The 15,719-nt window shown below is 43.2% G+C and overlaps 1 protein-coding gene across 1 annotated transcript in view; it reads left to right on the forward strand.

Moving 5' to 3' along the window:
• The window catches only part of Specc1l (sperm antigen with calponin homology and coiled-coil domains 1 like), a 113,122-nt gene that overhangs the window by 33,900 nt on the left and 63,503 nt on the right, over window positions 1-15,719 (forward strand). The window contains exons 4-5 of the mRNA XM_036167550.1: window positions 1,669-3,302; window positions 5,579-5,786. Of these exons, the coding sequence (XP_036023443.1) occupies window positions 1,669-3,302; window positions 5,579-5,786 (1,842 nt within the window). The remainder of the gene's footprint in view (window positions 1-1,668; window positions 3,303-5,578; window positions 5,787-15,719) is intronic.

Genomic DNA, 15,719 nt, shown 5'->3' on the forward strand with positions numbered 1-15,719 from the left:
TTATTACCTCCTAGGATTAGGTATTCTAGTTCAGATTGGTATGTCTATGTTAGTCTCCTGGTACGCTGTAGGTAATACAGTACCACAGACTGAGTGGTTTTACTCAACAGACATTTGTTTTATTATAATGTGGTCTGTAAAGCCAAGTATTGGCATTATGGCTTCTCCTGAGCCTCCTTGGCTGTTTGGCCGCTTTCTCACTGTGTCCCCACAATGTGTCCCTCGGCTTCTGTCCTCATCTCTTTGTAGACACAAATCATACTGGATGAGGGCCACTCTAACAGCTTGTCTTAGTGTTCTACTGCTGTGAAGAGACACCATGACAACTCTTATGAAGGAAAACATTTAAATTGGGACTTGCTTACAGTTTCAGTGGTTTAGTCCATGCAGGGAGGGAAACATGGCGGCGTGCAGGCAGACATGGTGCTGGAGCAGTAGCTGAGAGGTCTACATCTAGATCTGCAGGCAATAGGAAGAAGCACTGGGCCAAGCTTGGGTTTTTGAAACCTCAGAGCCCTCCCCTATTGACACACTTTCTCCAACAAGTCACACTTCCTCTAACAAGGCCACACCTCCTAATCCTTCCAAATAGTGCTACTCCCTAAGCACTTAAATATTTGAACCTATGGGGGCCATTCTTATTCAAATCACCACACAGCTCTGTCTGAATTTGACTGATTCAATTACTCCTTCTACGAACACAATGTCCCATTCTAGGGACCAGGCAGGGCTTTAACATCTTTATCATACCCGTTTCTGGTTTCTGGGGACATGGTTCAGCCCCAGCAGCATGCTTACTCTTCAGGCCATTGGCTGTCTTGTGATCTCACTGCTTTAGAAGAAGTAGTTTGGATGGCGGGCTCGCACACCACCAGGTCCAAACAATCAGTGAATTTTCAAAGAACTACCATTTCCTGTGGTGGACAGCAAGGCTGTAGAGGTGGTGTAGGAAGAAGATGGTTACTTGTGTGGGGGCTGTTGGTGTGTTCTGAAGCAGCTTTGCACCTGTAGAGGAATGAAGATACCATTTACCTCAAAGGTTTGACGAGTCTTCCATAAAGTAATGCCTGTGAATTTGTTCCTCTCCCGGCGTTGTGGTTCTAGTGGTTGAACCCAGAGCCTTGCACATGCTACACAAACGCTCTGCTTCCCCTTGACCTGCTCTGAGATCTCACTGTGTGTACATGGAGCGAACCCGAAAGTTGTAGTTCCACTTGGAGCTCTTGTCACTGTTTATGTGGCACTTTGTGGTTGGAGACTTGTTGGCATTTACTTTGGTTGGCATCTTTCTGTCTTGTAGGTTGCCTAGACTGGGTGCAGTCTGAGGCTGGCTTTCCCTTCATGCTGTTTCCTGTAGTTAATCACCTGACTGGTGATCTTAGAGCCCATCCTAACTGAGCTTGCCTTAGAATATTGCATTCCAGCCAGTGTTCTGGTCCTGTTATGTCTTTATAACAGCTTTATTGAGATAGAGTTCATAGTCCATGAAATTTATTCTTCTAATGTATAAAATTGGATGTATAAAAAGGAGATTGACTTTGAAGATGACCAATTGCAGGTCTCTGTCAGTGTAGCCGCCCCGCTTTCTTCTCAGTAGTTCCGGGCTCTGAACACATGCATTTTTGTTGCTAATAATTTTTTCCTAAATTCTTTGTTTTGAACATGTAGGCACCAGTTCCTCAACCAAACGGAGTACTTCAGCCGGAAATAAAGAATCCAGTTCTACTAGAGAAAGATTACGTGAACGCACACGGCTAAACCAGAGCAAAAAACTGCCTTCTGTGAGCCAGGGCGCTAGCGATGCGGCACTGGCCAAACGCTCTCGCAGTCGCACGGCCGCAGAGTGTGACATTCGAATGAGCAAGTCTAAGTCGGACAATCAGATCAGCGACAAAGCTGCTTTGGAAGCCAAGGTGAAAGATCTCCTCACACTGGCCAAAACCAAGGATGTAGAAATTTTCCATTTGAGAAACGAACTCCGAGACATGCGTGCTCAGCTGGGCATCGACGAGGAGCCTTCCGAAGGTGATGAAAAGTCTGAAGAGAAGGAGACCATGACTGCTCACCAGCCAACTGATGTGGAGTCTACTTTGCTGCAGTTGCAGGAACAGAATACAGCCATCCGCGAGGAGCTCAACCAGCTGAAGAATGAGAACAGAATGCTAAAGGACAGGTTGAACGCATTGGGCTTTTCCCTAGAGCAGAGGCTGGACAACTCTGAAAAACTGTTTGGCTATCAGTCCCTGAGCCCAGAGATCACCGCCGGTAACCAGAGTGATGGAGGAGGAACTCTGACCTCTTCAGTCGAAGGTTCTGCCCCTGGGTCAGTGGAAGATCTCCTGAGTCAGGATGAAAACACGCTCATGGACCACCAGCACAGTAACTCTATGGACAACCTAGACAGTGAGTGCAGCGAGGTCTACCAGCCCCTCACTTCAAGTGATGACGCTCTGGATGCCCCCTCGTCTTCAGAGTCGGAGGGCATCCCGAGCGTAGAGCGCTCCCGGAAGGGGAGCAGTGGGAATGCCAGCGAGGTCTCCGTGGCTTGCCTGACAGAACGGATTCACCAGATGGAAGAGAACCAGCACAGCACCAGTGAGGAGCTTCAGGCAACTCTGCAGGAGTTGGCTGACCTCCAGCAGATTACCCAAGAACTCAACAGTGAGAACGAGAGGCTGGGAGAGGAGAAGGTCATTCTGATGGAGTCCCTGTGCCAGCAGAGTGATAAGCTGGAACACTTTGGCCGACAGATTGAGTATTTCCGTTCCCTTCTAGACGAGCATCACGTTTCTTATGTCACAGATGAAGACGTGAAGAGCGGGCGCTACATGGAGCTGGAGCAGCGCTACATGGACCTGGCGGAGAACGCCCGCTTTGAGCGGGAGCAGCTTCTGGGTGTCCAGCAGCACTTGAGCAACACTCTGAAGATGGCGGAGCAGGACAACAAGGAGGCCCAGGAGATGATAGGCGCGCTCAAAGAGCGCAGCCACCACATGGAGCGGATTATTGAGTCTGAGCAGAAGGGCAAGGCGGCCCTGGCAGCCACGCTGGAGGAGTACAAAGCTACTGTGGCCAGTGACCAGATAGAGATGAATCGCCTGAAGGCCCAGCTGGAGAACGAAAAGCAGAAGGTGGCCGAGCTGTACTCCATCCATAACTCTGGAGACAAATCTGACATCCAGGACCTCCTGGAGAGCGTTAGGTTGGACAAGGAAAAGGCAGAGACCTTGGCCAGCAGCCTGCAGGAAGATCTGGCTCATACCCGGAATGATGCCAATCGGTTACAGGACACCATTGCTAAGGTATTGCCCAAGCAAAGATGTCCTCATTTAGTGTCACACAGCTGCCATATATAGCATGCTCGTTGAAAAACAGAAGTGCTTGCTTAATGCGCCATTGCCTTTTATTTACAATCATTCTCAAGTTCTCAAATGTGCTACCTTAAATAGAGTAAAAGTTCTCTGGTAATATTACCATATTCTTCCCAGGTGGTCTGTAGTTGAAATGAATCCATTCCTCCTTCTGGGCAGTAGAGAACTTTATATCCTCATCTTTAATGCACTGTGGCACAGGCTCGATGCTGAGTCAGGATTTCCGTTTTCAGGGATTGGCGATGTCTGCTGCTTTTTGTCATGCTGTAGATGTAGTTTTTTCAGATAGCATTTTCTTGTGAGTTAGTTCTAGTTTCAGAGTACAGCTGCTCCTATTTCTTGGAGATGTAGGAATTACTGCAGGCAGAGAGAGCTCAGAGATGATTCTTCTAGTCTCTCATTTTACAGATGTTCAGTGTAATAGTTCTGCCTTAGTTAGGGTTTCTGTTGCTGTGAAGAAGCACCAGGCCCACGGCAACTCTTATAAAGGAAAACATGTAATTGAGGTGGCGGCTTACAGTTCAGAGCTTTAGTCCATGATCATCATGGTGGGAGATGGTGGCATGTAGGCAGACATGGTGCTGGAGAGGTAGCCAAGAGTGCTACATTTTCAGGCAACAGGAAGTAAACTGAACATCTGGCCGTATCTTGAGCATAGGAGACCTCAAAGCACACCCCCACAGTGACACACTTCCTCCAACAAACCACACCTCCTAACAGTGCCACTCCCTTTGGGGGCCATTTTCTTTCAGACCACCAGAAATTAGTGAAGACTCAAGTCAGTCTGAGCTAGGTTGCTGGTGTTCTGACCGGGGTTCTTTATCAAGAGATTGTTGAAGTGAGTGTTTTTGTACAAGATATCTATTCTGTCCCACAGTTTGTTTCTTTTTTAATGTATATGTGTGCTTGTGTTAATTTATGGCATGTGGATATGTGCCCACAGAGGCCAGAGGAGGGTGCTGGGTCCCTTGAAGCTGGAGTTACAGGCTGTTGGGACTCCCGATGCGGGAGCTGGGAACTGAACTAGAGTTGTCTAGAAGAGCAGTAAATGCTCTTGACTGCTGAGATCTCCCCAGCCCAAGTGCCATGAGTTTTAAGGAGAAGTTATAGCTGGATGGTGGTGGCACAAGCCTTTAAATCCCAGCACTCGGGAGGCAGAGCCAGGCGGATCTCTGTGAGTACAAGACCAGCCTGGTCTACAGAGTGAAATCCAGGACAGGCATCAAAACTACACAGAGAAACCCTGTCTCAAAAAACCGAGAAGGGGGGGGGGGGGTGGGGGGGTGGGGTGTGTGTGTGTGTTGGTGCATCTTTGGTTAAAACTTGAATAACTCATATTTTAACTATTTTCTTGATCCTTTTTTTTTTTTTTAATCATCTCACACTTGTTTCAGAGGTGGAAGGGTTAGAATGTGTGTGTGTTGCTGGAGGGATCAGTCAGGACGACTTGTGGGAGTTGGTTTTCTCCTCTCATGTGAGCGCCAAGGATTGGACTCAGGTCATCAGTTTTGGGCAGCCAGTGCCCTTACCTCCTGAGCCATCTTGCCAGTCTGTTAGTGATCACTTTAGAGATACAGTTCAGGAGATGCATGTTGAGGGGCACCATGAGCTAATGCATTGATGAAGACTATTAGAAATGACAAGTTTATGTTTTACCCATTTTTGTATGTGTGTGTCTATGTGACTTGGTTGTGAGTCATAGGAGGAAGATGACTTGCTGGAATGCGTTTTCTTCCTCCACCATGTGGGGCTGGGGACTGAACTCAGGTCCTCAGACTTGGCAGCTAGCACTTTACCAACCGGACCGTCTTGCTAGTCTTAATTTTTTTCCTGTTTTCATATTTGATTTGAGTTCTTCTTCTCCTGTCATAAGTACAGCATTTTTTTTTTTTTAATGGTAAGAGAGCATGTGAATCATTCAGCAAATGCACACTTTATGCCCAAACTGGAAAAAAAGAGAAAATGTCCCCCAAATGCTTCATAAATAATCTGGTGAAGTTCAGTGGTACATCAGTGTGATTTCGGTCAGTGATTTAGCGGGGTTGTGCTCACACATATCTCATGGAAATCTTGCTGTAGTGCTGTTGCTCATGGTGTGTTTAGCCAGGTTTTTGGTCCGTCCGTAGCTGCTCACACTTAGCTTCCATGTCAAACGGTAAATACTTGGGTTGTAGAAGTTATATCTTGAACTGCCATCATTCCTTCAGGTAGAAGATGAGTACCGGGCTTTCCAGGAAGAAGCCAAGAAGCAGATTGAAGACTTGAATCTGACGTTGGAAAAAGTAAGATCAGAGCTGGAGGAAAAGGAGACAGAGAGGAGTGACATGAAGGAAACTATCTTTGAACTGGAAGATGAAGTAGAGCAGCATCGAGCCGTGAAGCTTCACGACAACCTCATCATTTCTGATTTAGAGAGTGAGTAACGAAGGGCTTTCCCTTCCCTTCTGTTCAACCCTTTGCTCGCTCGTGTTCAGTGGTGAAAACAGTCATCTGACCAGCACATAGTCTGGACACAGCAGCATAGCTGATTTACAGAGATACACAATTGACAGAAGTGTGCCTCCCGAGTTGGGAAAACTTTGAGTCTCTATGGCTTGTTCTCAGATGTTCAGTAAAAGCATCACTTGAAAATCGCCTCTGATTTAAGCAAAATCACTTACATGAAAAGCCAATGGAGTCAGTTATTTTCTAGACCATAAGAAAAGCCGTTTGTTTATGTTTAGTGATTGCAAGTATCCAGAATTTAAAACAAAACAAAACAAAACAAAACTAATCCTGTAGCATCCTGATCATAGAGCACTGGTTTTTGTTTTTGTTTTTAAATTTATTTGACTTTTCTTATTACTCTGAAGATCTTGTATGATAGTAGAATGAAACCTCCATTTTCAAGTTTCATTGTACTTTGCATGGTAGATTTTTAAACTTTATTTTGAAGTTACTTTGGATTTGTAAGAAAGTTGAGAAATCAGATTTTCAGATGAACCTAATCTATTGTCTTATGAATTGTTTATTAGTTATAAGTGAGAAAAAAGAAAAAGAACACTTAGGCAGTGTGGAAAGTTGAGCAGCACATTGGGGTTTCCTACGAGTGACAGAGACCCATAGATACGAGGCACAGCACACGTGAGGTATATTCTGACTGAGGCAAACACTGACCTTAGAGGAACACTAGACAAACAAGATGATGTCTTTCTAGTAGTGGAAGCGTGGAGGGTGCTGCAGCCCTATGAACAATAGTGTTGTGAGAGAGAAAGGCTATGGAAATGTCCCAGACGAAAGAAGATTCAGGAGACATGATAATTAGACGTAATACCCATGTCTAGACAGGTTCATTACTACAGGGAAAAATGATACAAAGGCGCTAATCAAAAATTGAGTTGTGGCTAAGAGATTAAAGATATGTTAATAATCCATTTAGGAAGTTGATAATTACACTATGTTTACATAAAATATCCCTGTTCTTAGAAACCACACACTGAGTTTTCCAGGTGAAGGGCTGTGATTACTACACCCTCGAGGAGTTCTGGGAAAAATTAGGTTGATGGGTAGATAGAAAAATGAGGGACAGCGGTTGTTAGAACAAAGGAGCACACTGCTGACAGTGGGGAGGGCCGTCAGAGTCCATGCACCCATGTACTGCCTGCCACTTGTTAGGAGTTTAAATGATTTCCAACAGTACGTTTCTAACACTCCCGTCTGTAGCTTTCATCTGGATCCACACGTTAGTAACAAGTTTTACGATGTACTGCTCCTGCCTGATTTTGTGACGCTGGAGATGAAGCTCAGGAACTTGTCCGCGTGAATGCCACTTTTCGTACCGCTGAACTACAGCCTCTCGTTTGTACACTTTCTTTTATATTACAGAGCTGCAGGGAAGGGGTAGCTTTTTCTGACGCATGAAAGTCTTTAAATTATTGGGTGTATGCAATATTTCTTTGGACACTGTCAGTTTATAATTCCTTGACAGTGTTGATTAGCAAATACAGCATTGGGCCTATCGATAGGTTGGTGGGGACATTTGAGACACTGTCAAAGAACAGGTCATTTGAGGGAAATTGTCAGAGATTCTGAGCTCTGGTTAGCCAGACTCTGAATCTACTTATTGACCAAAGTTTTGTTAAAACATTCTGAGGCTTTTCTATTGACGTGTAGTTTAGGTGCCTGTCCTGGAGCTCACTCTGTAGTCCAGGTTGGCCTCGAACTCACAGAGATCTGCCTGCCTCTGCCTCCCGAGTGCTGGGATTAAAGGCGTGTGCTACCAGCGGGAATGAATCTTTTTGAGGTGATGTTGTGACTGTGCACTGGCTGGTTTTGTGTGTCAGCTTGACACAAGCTAGAGTCATCAGAGGGGAAGGAGCCTCAGTTGAGGCTCCATGAGACCCAGCTGGAGGACATTTTCTCAGTTTGTGATCAATGGGGAGGGCCCAGCCCATTGTGGGTGGTGCCTTCCCTGGGCTGGTGACCCTGGGTTCTGTAAGAAAGCAGGCTGAGCAAGCCAGGGAGGGGTAGCAAGCCAGTATCACCCCTCCATGGCCTCTGCCTCAGCTCCTGCCTCCAGGTTCCTGCTCTGCTTCAGTTCCTGTCCTGACTTCCTCCAGTGATGACTGTGATCTGGAAGTCTAAGCCAAAAAAATATTTTATCCTTCCAGCTTGTTCTTTGGTCATGGCGTTTTGCTGCAGTAATAGAAACCCTAACTGAAACAGGCTGCCATGAACTTTCTCACCTACAACTTAGAAACCCTTCAGCATGATCTCAGTGACGTGTCTCTGACTCAGTGTTCAGTAGTGATTGATTAGAGTTCTGAGCCGTCGTCAGCTACTGACCACTGCTACTGAGCAGTCAGATCTGTCGCAGAACAAAAAAAAAAAAAAAAAAAAAAGTCAAAGAACTTTCAAGCATTTATTTTTTGTTTTTTAAAAAAGATTCATTTTTACTTCCTAAATTGTGTATGTGTTTGCGTGTCTGTGTGTGGGTCTATGCATATGTGAGGCCAGGTGTCCAAGGAGTCCAGAGGGGGATGTCAGAGCACTGAAGCTGGAGATCCAGGTGGTTGTGAGCAGTCTGACATGCGTAGGTGCTGGGGACTGAACTAGGTCCTCTGGAAGAATAGCATGTAATCTGAACCACTGAGCCATCTCATCAGCCCTAGATTAAGTTTACATTTTGTATTTGCGAGAATTTATTTAATTGTGCATCTTTCTTACTATATATGTAAAAGTTTTTATTAGCATATATTAATTTTTACAGAAGAGTGCTGCATTTTGATATTTTATGTGTATATAATATATTTTGATCATATTCATTCCATTACTCCACTGTCTGTCTCCTGCTGATCTCGTCCTCTTCAGCTAGTATGTGAGCCAGTGAGTTTCATTAGGGTTTCTTACAGGAATGTGGGTGGAGTTTTTTTAAAAGCAGGGCTATTTATAGGCACATAAGCAAGCCACCAGTTACACTGCAGTGTGCACCGTCAACCAGGAACTGCTTATAAATCCTTAGAGAGGCGGGCAATTTTGCTTCTTGCATGTAAGTTTTTAAGTTTTCCCCATTAACTTTGGGAGTTCATTCAGTGGCCTGTACTTTTAGTAAGCCGGTGCTAACCTTTTTCTCAGGCCATTCTTTGGGCTTTGAACGTGGGAAGAGTGACATCTTGTGGTAACTGGAACATTAGCTAGAAAAATGTTAGATGATGAAGATTTGGGTGGCAAAGCTTTACAAATCATTCATTTTCAACACGTGGAATTTGACTAGAAAATGACTAAAAATCCTGAGTAATTAAAAAAAAAAAATCCATACTTCTTCCCCAGCTTTTCGAGATGAAAAGTTCAAATCTGTGTCAATATTAGAAGAGTGCTTATCACTCCGTGCTCACACCTGACTGTCATCGCCACTTCACATTGCATGTCTGTGTGTGTGTGTGTCTGTGTGTGTGTGTGTGTGTTTATGTGTGTGTTGAACTGCTTAGTAAGTTCCAACCCTGTGACGTTTAATTCTTAAAGATGTCTGCGTGGGACTCTAAGAGAAGAGTTCCTGAGCATGTCTACTAAAGTCATTCTTAGTTTCTTACTACAGACTAATGACCTACAGTTAGGTTTTTTCAGTTGTCATCAGAAGGTCTCTTGATAGCTTTATTTACTCCCAACTTCTAGTAATAAATAATAAAATAATGCAGATTGATCCCAGGACCTCATGAATGATAGGCAAGCTTTATGTATTCATGTATTTGGGGTTTTATTTGTCGTAGACCAGCTTCAAACTCCTGACTTTCTGCCTCTGAGTGTCCACAGTTACAGGATTATAGGTATGTGCTGCCACACTTTCCTCTCTGTCTCTCTTTCTTTCAAATGATAACCAGTGTCTAAACTCATTTTCTACTTTATGTTAGATCTCTAGAGTTTGATGACAGTCGAGTTTTTTCTCTAGAAAAATTCTCACATTTGGAGTTAACTCATCACACATCACATGCTACATGAATTTGATGACAAAGAATTGTTATTTGAGAAAGCAAGCTTTCCTCTGTAGAATAGTTTAACAAGCATCATCACAATTCATCAGCCCCCCCCCCCAATAAGCCTTGTATTCAATAGCAGTCACTCCTCAGTCACCCAGAGATAAACCCTGTATTCAGTAGCTGTTGCTCCTCAGTCCTGTTAGCATTCAGACCCACCTCTTGGGGACTCGGCCAATAAGCAGGCAATACCTTGGCCCACTCAGCATCCTGACAACATCATCTTATGGAAAGTCCTCTTCAAGAGAGCCCCCTCTTCCTCTCTTTTCCTTTCTTTCCCTTTATTTTTATCGTCTTCTCCCAGCCCCACCCACTTTCCCACTCTTCCCATCTCCTTTCCCCAATAAAACTTTCCATGTGAGTATTACTGCATGGTATGAGTGACTTTTGACTGCCTGTTAGCCCCACCCGCCAAGGCCACCCTGGCACTGTTTTTACAACACAACAAGTACCCCAAGATAAATCCCTATGTTCAATAGTAGTGAGTCTCAGTGACCTCAGAATTGGTAACTAAAACATAGGGTTTTACAACAGCTCCTGGACTCCAGAATGTGGAGGAACCTATCTCAGAATTGAAAGGACAAATGGAAAACTGCAGGGAAATAAAAACTACAAAACAGAACAGGTAGGCATTCCAGAAATCCCAATTTAACGGGTATTATAAAAAAAAACTTGAAGTCATTTAAACATCAAACTGAATAAGCAGAGAAGTGAACTTGAGGGTTAATGTGGTCAATGTGCAGTAGGAGGTACAGAGAGAAAACCGTTGAAGAAAATGGATAGACATTCATGACCTATGAAATAATCTCAAATTTACAGCACATTTAGAGTCCCGGAGACTCCCAGATCATACCAGTACCATCCAGTGTATACCGGACCTTCAGTGCTCTGTAGTCAGTGGCTGAGGCATCTAAGCCAGAAGATGTGATATAAACTCCCAACTTCCAGTTCAGAACAAAGCTTCAGATCACCATGTCCTTCCTTTCTCAAAAAACCCAATATGAATGAAATATAAAAGCCTCAGTGAAGCTAATGCTGAGATAGAAAACAGTTGGCTTGTGCCAGTAGACAGTCTTTTGAGTAATTCCTGGAATATGGAAAGCAGGTAGAATCAGGGGTATGGAGAAATAAAACAGTAGGAAAACCTGCAGAGCAGGAGGAAGTCAGCGAGACTCAGAGTAGTGATGTTCCCAGCAAGCTCCGGGTGGAAAAGGAGAACATGGACTAAAACTGCCTGCTCAGGGCCGGGCACTGACCCGAGGCCCCCGACTTAGCTGTCTCCACCGTTGCTGATTTGCTTCTGGGCTCAGAGTCTTTGGGATAAAGGAGCAGGACAGGGTGCCAGGGCTCTTCTCATGACCCTGGTGTCTGCAGAACTGCAGGCTCCCATGGGTCTACGAGAGAGAACATACAGAGGGAAAAGAGAGCAGTTTGAGCCCACCGTGAAATGGATGTACCACCCAGCACCTGGGTTAGAGTCCAGTCCTCTTGTTGATGTCTGCCATCAACAGCCTTTACTAGTTGCTGTACTCTGAGTGAGAAGCCTGTGACTCCTGCAGTTGTTAAGAAATGTGTGCATGTCACTAATACTTATTCATATTCCTTTTAAATAAGAAATACCAACCAGAACTTACTGGGCATTTTATTATCTTAAAAAAGAAACAGCTGACTAAAGAAAATCAACTAAAGACCACCTCAGATAAAGCTAGGGACGTCATCACCAATCTATAGCTGACTTCTGTTCTGGGTGTGGTGGCACAGCACGTTTTTAACCCCACCCACCATAGGCTGGTGATTTCTATGAGTTCAAGACAAGCCTGGTCTAAATAATGAGTTCCAGGCCAGTCAAGGCTACATAGTGAGACCCTGTCTCAAAATGGTGATGAGGAGGAGGATGAGGAGGAGGAACATCAGGGTCTCAGATTGAGAGAGAGCTGGCTCAGTGGGTAAGAGAACTTATTCTGTAAGCATGAGGACCTGATTTGAATCCCAGCAATCACATAGAAAGCTGGGCATGGCTTTGTATGTATGCTTGAGAGCTCACTGGCCAGCCAGGCTAACTGAAATAGCAAGCTTTGGTTCTGTGAGAGACTCTGTCTCTAGGAAATAAGACAGAGGGTAATGGGGAGGTATATATACACATGTATGTGTGTATGTGTATATATAATGTATATAGTATATTGAAGTAAAAGTATATGAAAATACAAATCAGAAAAAGCCAAAAAAAGATACTTGGCATGGAAAAGAAAATAAAATGCAAAACAAGTTGCCAGTATTCATTGAGCAAATGTGAACAATTAAAAAGCTTGATCACATGCAAGAGGAGAGAGCAATATTCTTATGTGCAGTTGAGAGGAGTATGATCATTGCAGCTTTCTTAAAGAGTGTTGATAAAACCTTTATTAAAAGACTTAGCAGTCTGCTTTGAGGAATCCCTCCTTAGGAACAGCATTATAGGTTTGCAGATGTGCTTGTGGGTGCTTGCTGCAGGACTGCTTGCTAGCACAAAATTTGGAAATAGTCTATTATATTTTTTAAAGGTTTATTTTATTTTATGTGTAGAGTTTTTGCCTGTATGTATTTTTGTAAGTGCGCTGTGTATGTGTCTTGTGCCCTGAAAGTTCAGAAGAGGGTACTGAATCCCCTGGAACTGGATTACAGATCGTTCTAAGGTGCCATACTGGTTCTGGGAACTGGAACTGGATCCTCTCCAAGTGTATCTAGTGCTCTTAATTGCTGAGCCATCTCTCCAGCCCCACAACTACATTTTCAACAGTTGTAATCTAGTAAATAGCTTATGTACACAGTTCTCATTGCCATTTTGCTAGTGAAGATGAAAAACGCAGATCTGAGTCTATTGGCTAGAAGAACCAATAGAAACAGAACCAGCCACAGTCTACTTCTTTAGTTAGAATTTAAAGTTTAAAATGTAACATGGAAATGAAAGCCAGACACAAGCCTTTTTAAAAACGCTGATTTGACTGTACTCTACTAATCTATAAATAAATTAGTGACTTTTCAAAAAGACTAAAACAAACCCCCCAAAAATTAACATTATACTCTTGAGGTAGACCCTTCTAGTATACACTGAACTAGCTCATGTTGCTACTTGTAAGTGGTCCTTCATCATTTCTACTTTTGGAACTTTCCTCTAAGTAATGTCTGAACAATTTTGTAAAGACATTTGCTGTATTTATAACAAAAAATTGGAGCTATGGTATGTAGGCTGAGTTTTCCTATCCCAACCACCTCCTCCCAAATAATCAGCAGCCGCTTCCCAAATAACTGACCCAGAGACTTAATATTATTTATAAGTAAATGCTCAGCTGATGGCTCAGACTTGTTACTAGCTAGCTCTTACATTAAAATTAACCCATACTTTTTTTTTTTTTTTTTTGTGGTTGTTGTTGGTTTTTTGAGACAGGGTTTCTCTGAGTAGCCCTGGCTGTCCTGGAACTCGCTTTGTAGACCAGGCTGGCCTTGAACTCCCTGAGATCCACCTGCCTCTGCCTCCCCAGTACTGGGATTAAAGGTGTGTGCCACCACCACCCAGCCTGACCCATATTTTCTTATCTATGCTTTGCCACCTTTATTAACCTTTATTAACATGGCACCTTTATCTTCTGCGCCCTCTGCATCTGGCTGGTGACTGTCTTGACTCTGCCCTTCTTCTTCCCAGAATTCTCAGTTAGGCTCTCTTGCCTAACCTTATTCTGTTCAGCTGTTGGCCAGTCAGCTTCTTTAATAACCAGTGAGAATAATACATTTTCACAGCGTACAGAAGAATTATTCCACAGTAATGTTAACTCTGTTAATAGCATATTTTGAAAACAAATTCTGGTATGTTCTATTGATGGAATACTCTGGGGCCATCTAGCTGGTGCTACACATCTGGATTTACTGATAATGGATTCCATTATTTACTACAGGCTTGTGAAGCAATACAAGCATAATCTTGTTGTGCTTAAAACAGAAAAAGCTAGCCAGATATGGTAGTGCATCTCTAGTCCCAAGAGGTAGGAAGGATATCTTGAGCCTCTGCTGGAATTTAAGGCCTGCCTGGGCAACACAGTAAGACCAAGTTCAAACAAAAAACCAAACCAAAACTATAGAGATTCATGAAGTATAGAAGGATGTAAGTCAAATGCAAATAAAAGTAATCTTTTGTGTGTGTTTTTTTTTCTTTGATTGTTTTTTGTGAGTTTTTTTGTTTGTTTTTTGTGGATTTTTTTTTTTTTTTTTGAGACAGGATTTATTTCTTTGTGTAGTTCTGTGTAGTTTTGGTGCTTTTCCTGGAACTCACTCTGTAGCTCAGGCTGTCCTCGAACTCACAGAGTTCTGCCTAGCTCTGCTTCCCACGTGCTGGGATTAAAGGTGTGTGCCGCCACCACCTGGCAAAGGTAATCTTATTTTGCTATAGTTTCTGTTTTCTTATCTTTTTATTTCAAACGTATCTTACTTTTAGTATTAAGAAAAATGTTATAACCACTTTTTTTTGAAGGAGGAGAAAATAAAGATTTGAGCAAAATTTACAAATAAAGTAAAACCATATATATATAGTTCATTTGAAAATCATTTATGTCCTCTTTCAGGTTCAGTGCATATTGCTTAAGTCTTTTAACAGACTGTTTACTCTTGACTTTTCCTTTTCTCTGAGAATCACACTTAGTTAATTCACTGGGAAATGCTGAGCCAGATGGAAGCAACTTATGGTAGTACCCAGAGAGCTTCCTGGGCTTTGGAAGCTAGCAAGGTTGCTATGGATGTTGATGATTTTAATAAGTCCTCAGGAGTACCATAGCCAGAGCCTGGATCCATAGTAACTGCCTGGTAACATCTGCATGATTGGTGGACTTGTAACCAGAGCTAGCATGAATTACTCCTGATTTGTCAGGGGCAACAGGTCATTGGTGGCGAGACAATTATGGAGCCATTACTGAACAGGAAGGGCAGTGCCCAAAACTGTTCAGAGCAAAGTTAAATGGAATAATAATGCAACAGCAACTTATCTGATTTCTAAAATAAAAATAGCACCGTAAAAATAGAGGTTTAATCTGTAATTTAAAGACAAGGAGGATAATAGTTCTGCTTTTTGGTAGAATTTGGATTGAAGACAGTAGGTGGCAGTGTTGCTCATGCTAGGAAACCTGGAGAGGAAGGAAGCACGTTTGAAGGTTCCTGAGTGTGTGGGTGTGGGTGCTTCCTTCTCCTCTGACCCTTGACTGTGCTAGGTAGCAGTAGTCTCTAGATATAGAACTTAAATAGAAACTCCTCCGATATTGGGAAGGAAAAGCATGTTACCATTTCTTAACTTTTTATTTCTGAGGAAAAGTACAAACATGATCATAAAGTTTAAATCACATCCCCAAAGACCGTTGGGTACAGTTTATGCTGTTTAATCATGTCCTCTCTCTGGCAGCTTTCCTTCTATTTAAAAGGAGTAATAACAGGGCAGCAATTCATGTGTAGTACCAGCAGCAACAAATGTCCTTGTTAAGAATGATTATGTGAAGTCTGTGGACATGAGTGTAGAGGTCGATGAAGAAAAGGCCAGAACAAAAGGAGCTGATGAAATTGGAATTTTATAACCAGTCTGAGATGCGCATGGGAGGGAGTTTAATGTGCCATAAGACTCAAGATGGCAGGTGCTAAAAGTGAGCTGTAATACAGTTGACGTCATGTGAAGTATGCCTGACAATGATGTCCTTTGTGACCAGAAGAAAAGGAAAACAAGTTTCTAAATTTAAATTTTGTTAGTATATGTGTTTTACCTGTGTGGATATGTCTTGGATACCCTGGAGCTGGAGTTGCAGACAGTTGTGCGGTGCCACGTGGGTGC

This window comes from Onychomys torridus, chromosome 18 (assembly GCF_903995425.1).
Source record: "Onychomys torridus chromosome 18, mOncTor1.1, whole genome shotgun sequence".
NCBI classification, from domain to species: Eukaryota; Metazoa; Chordata; class Mammalia; order Rodentia; family Cricetidae; genus Onychomys; species Onychomys torridus.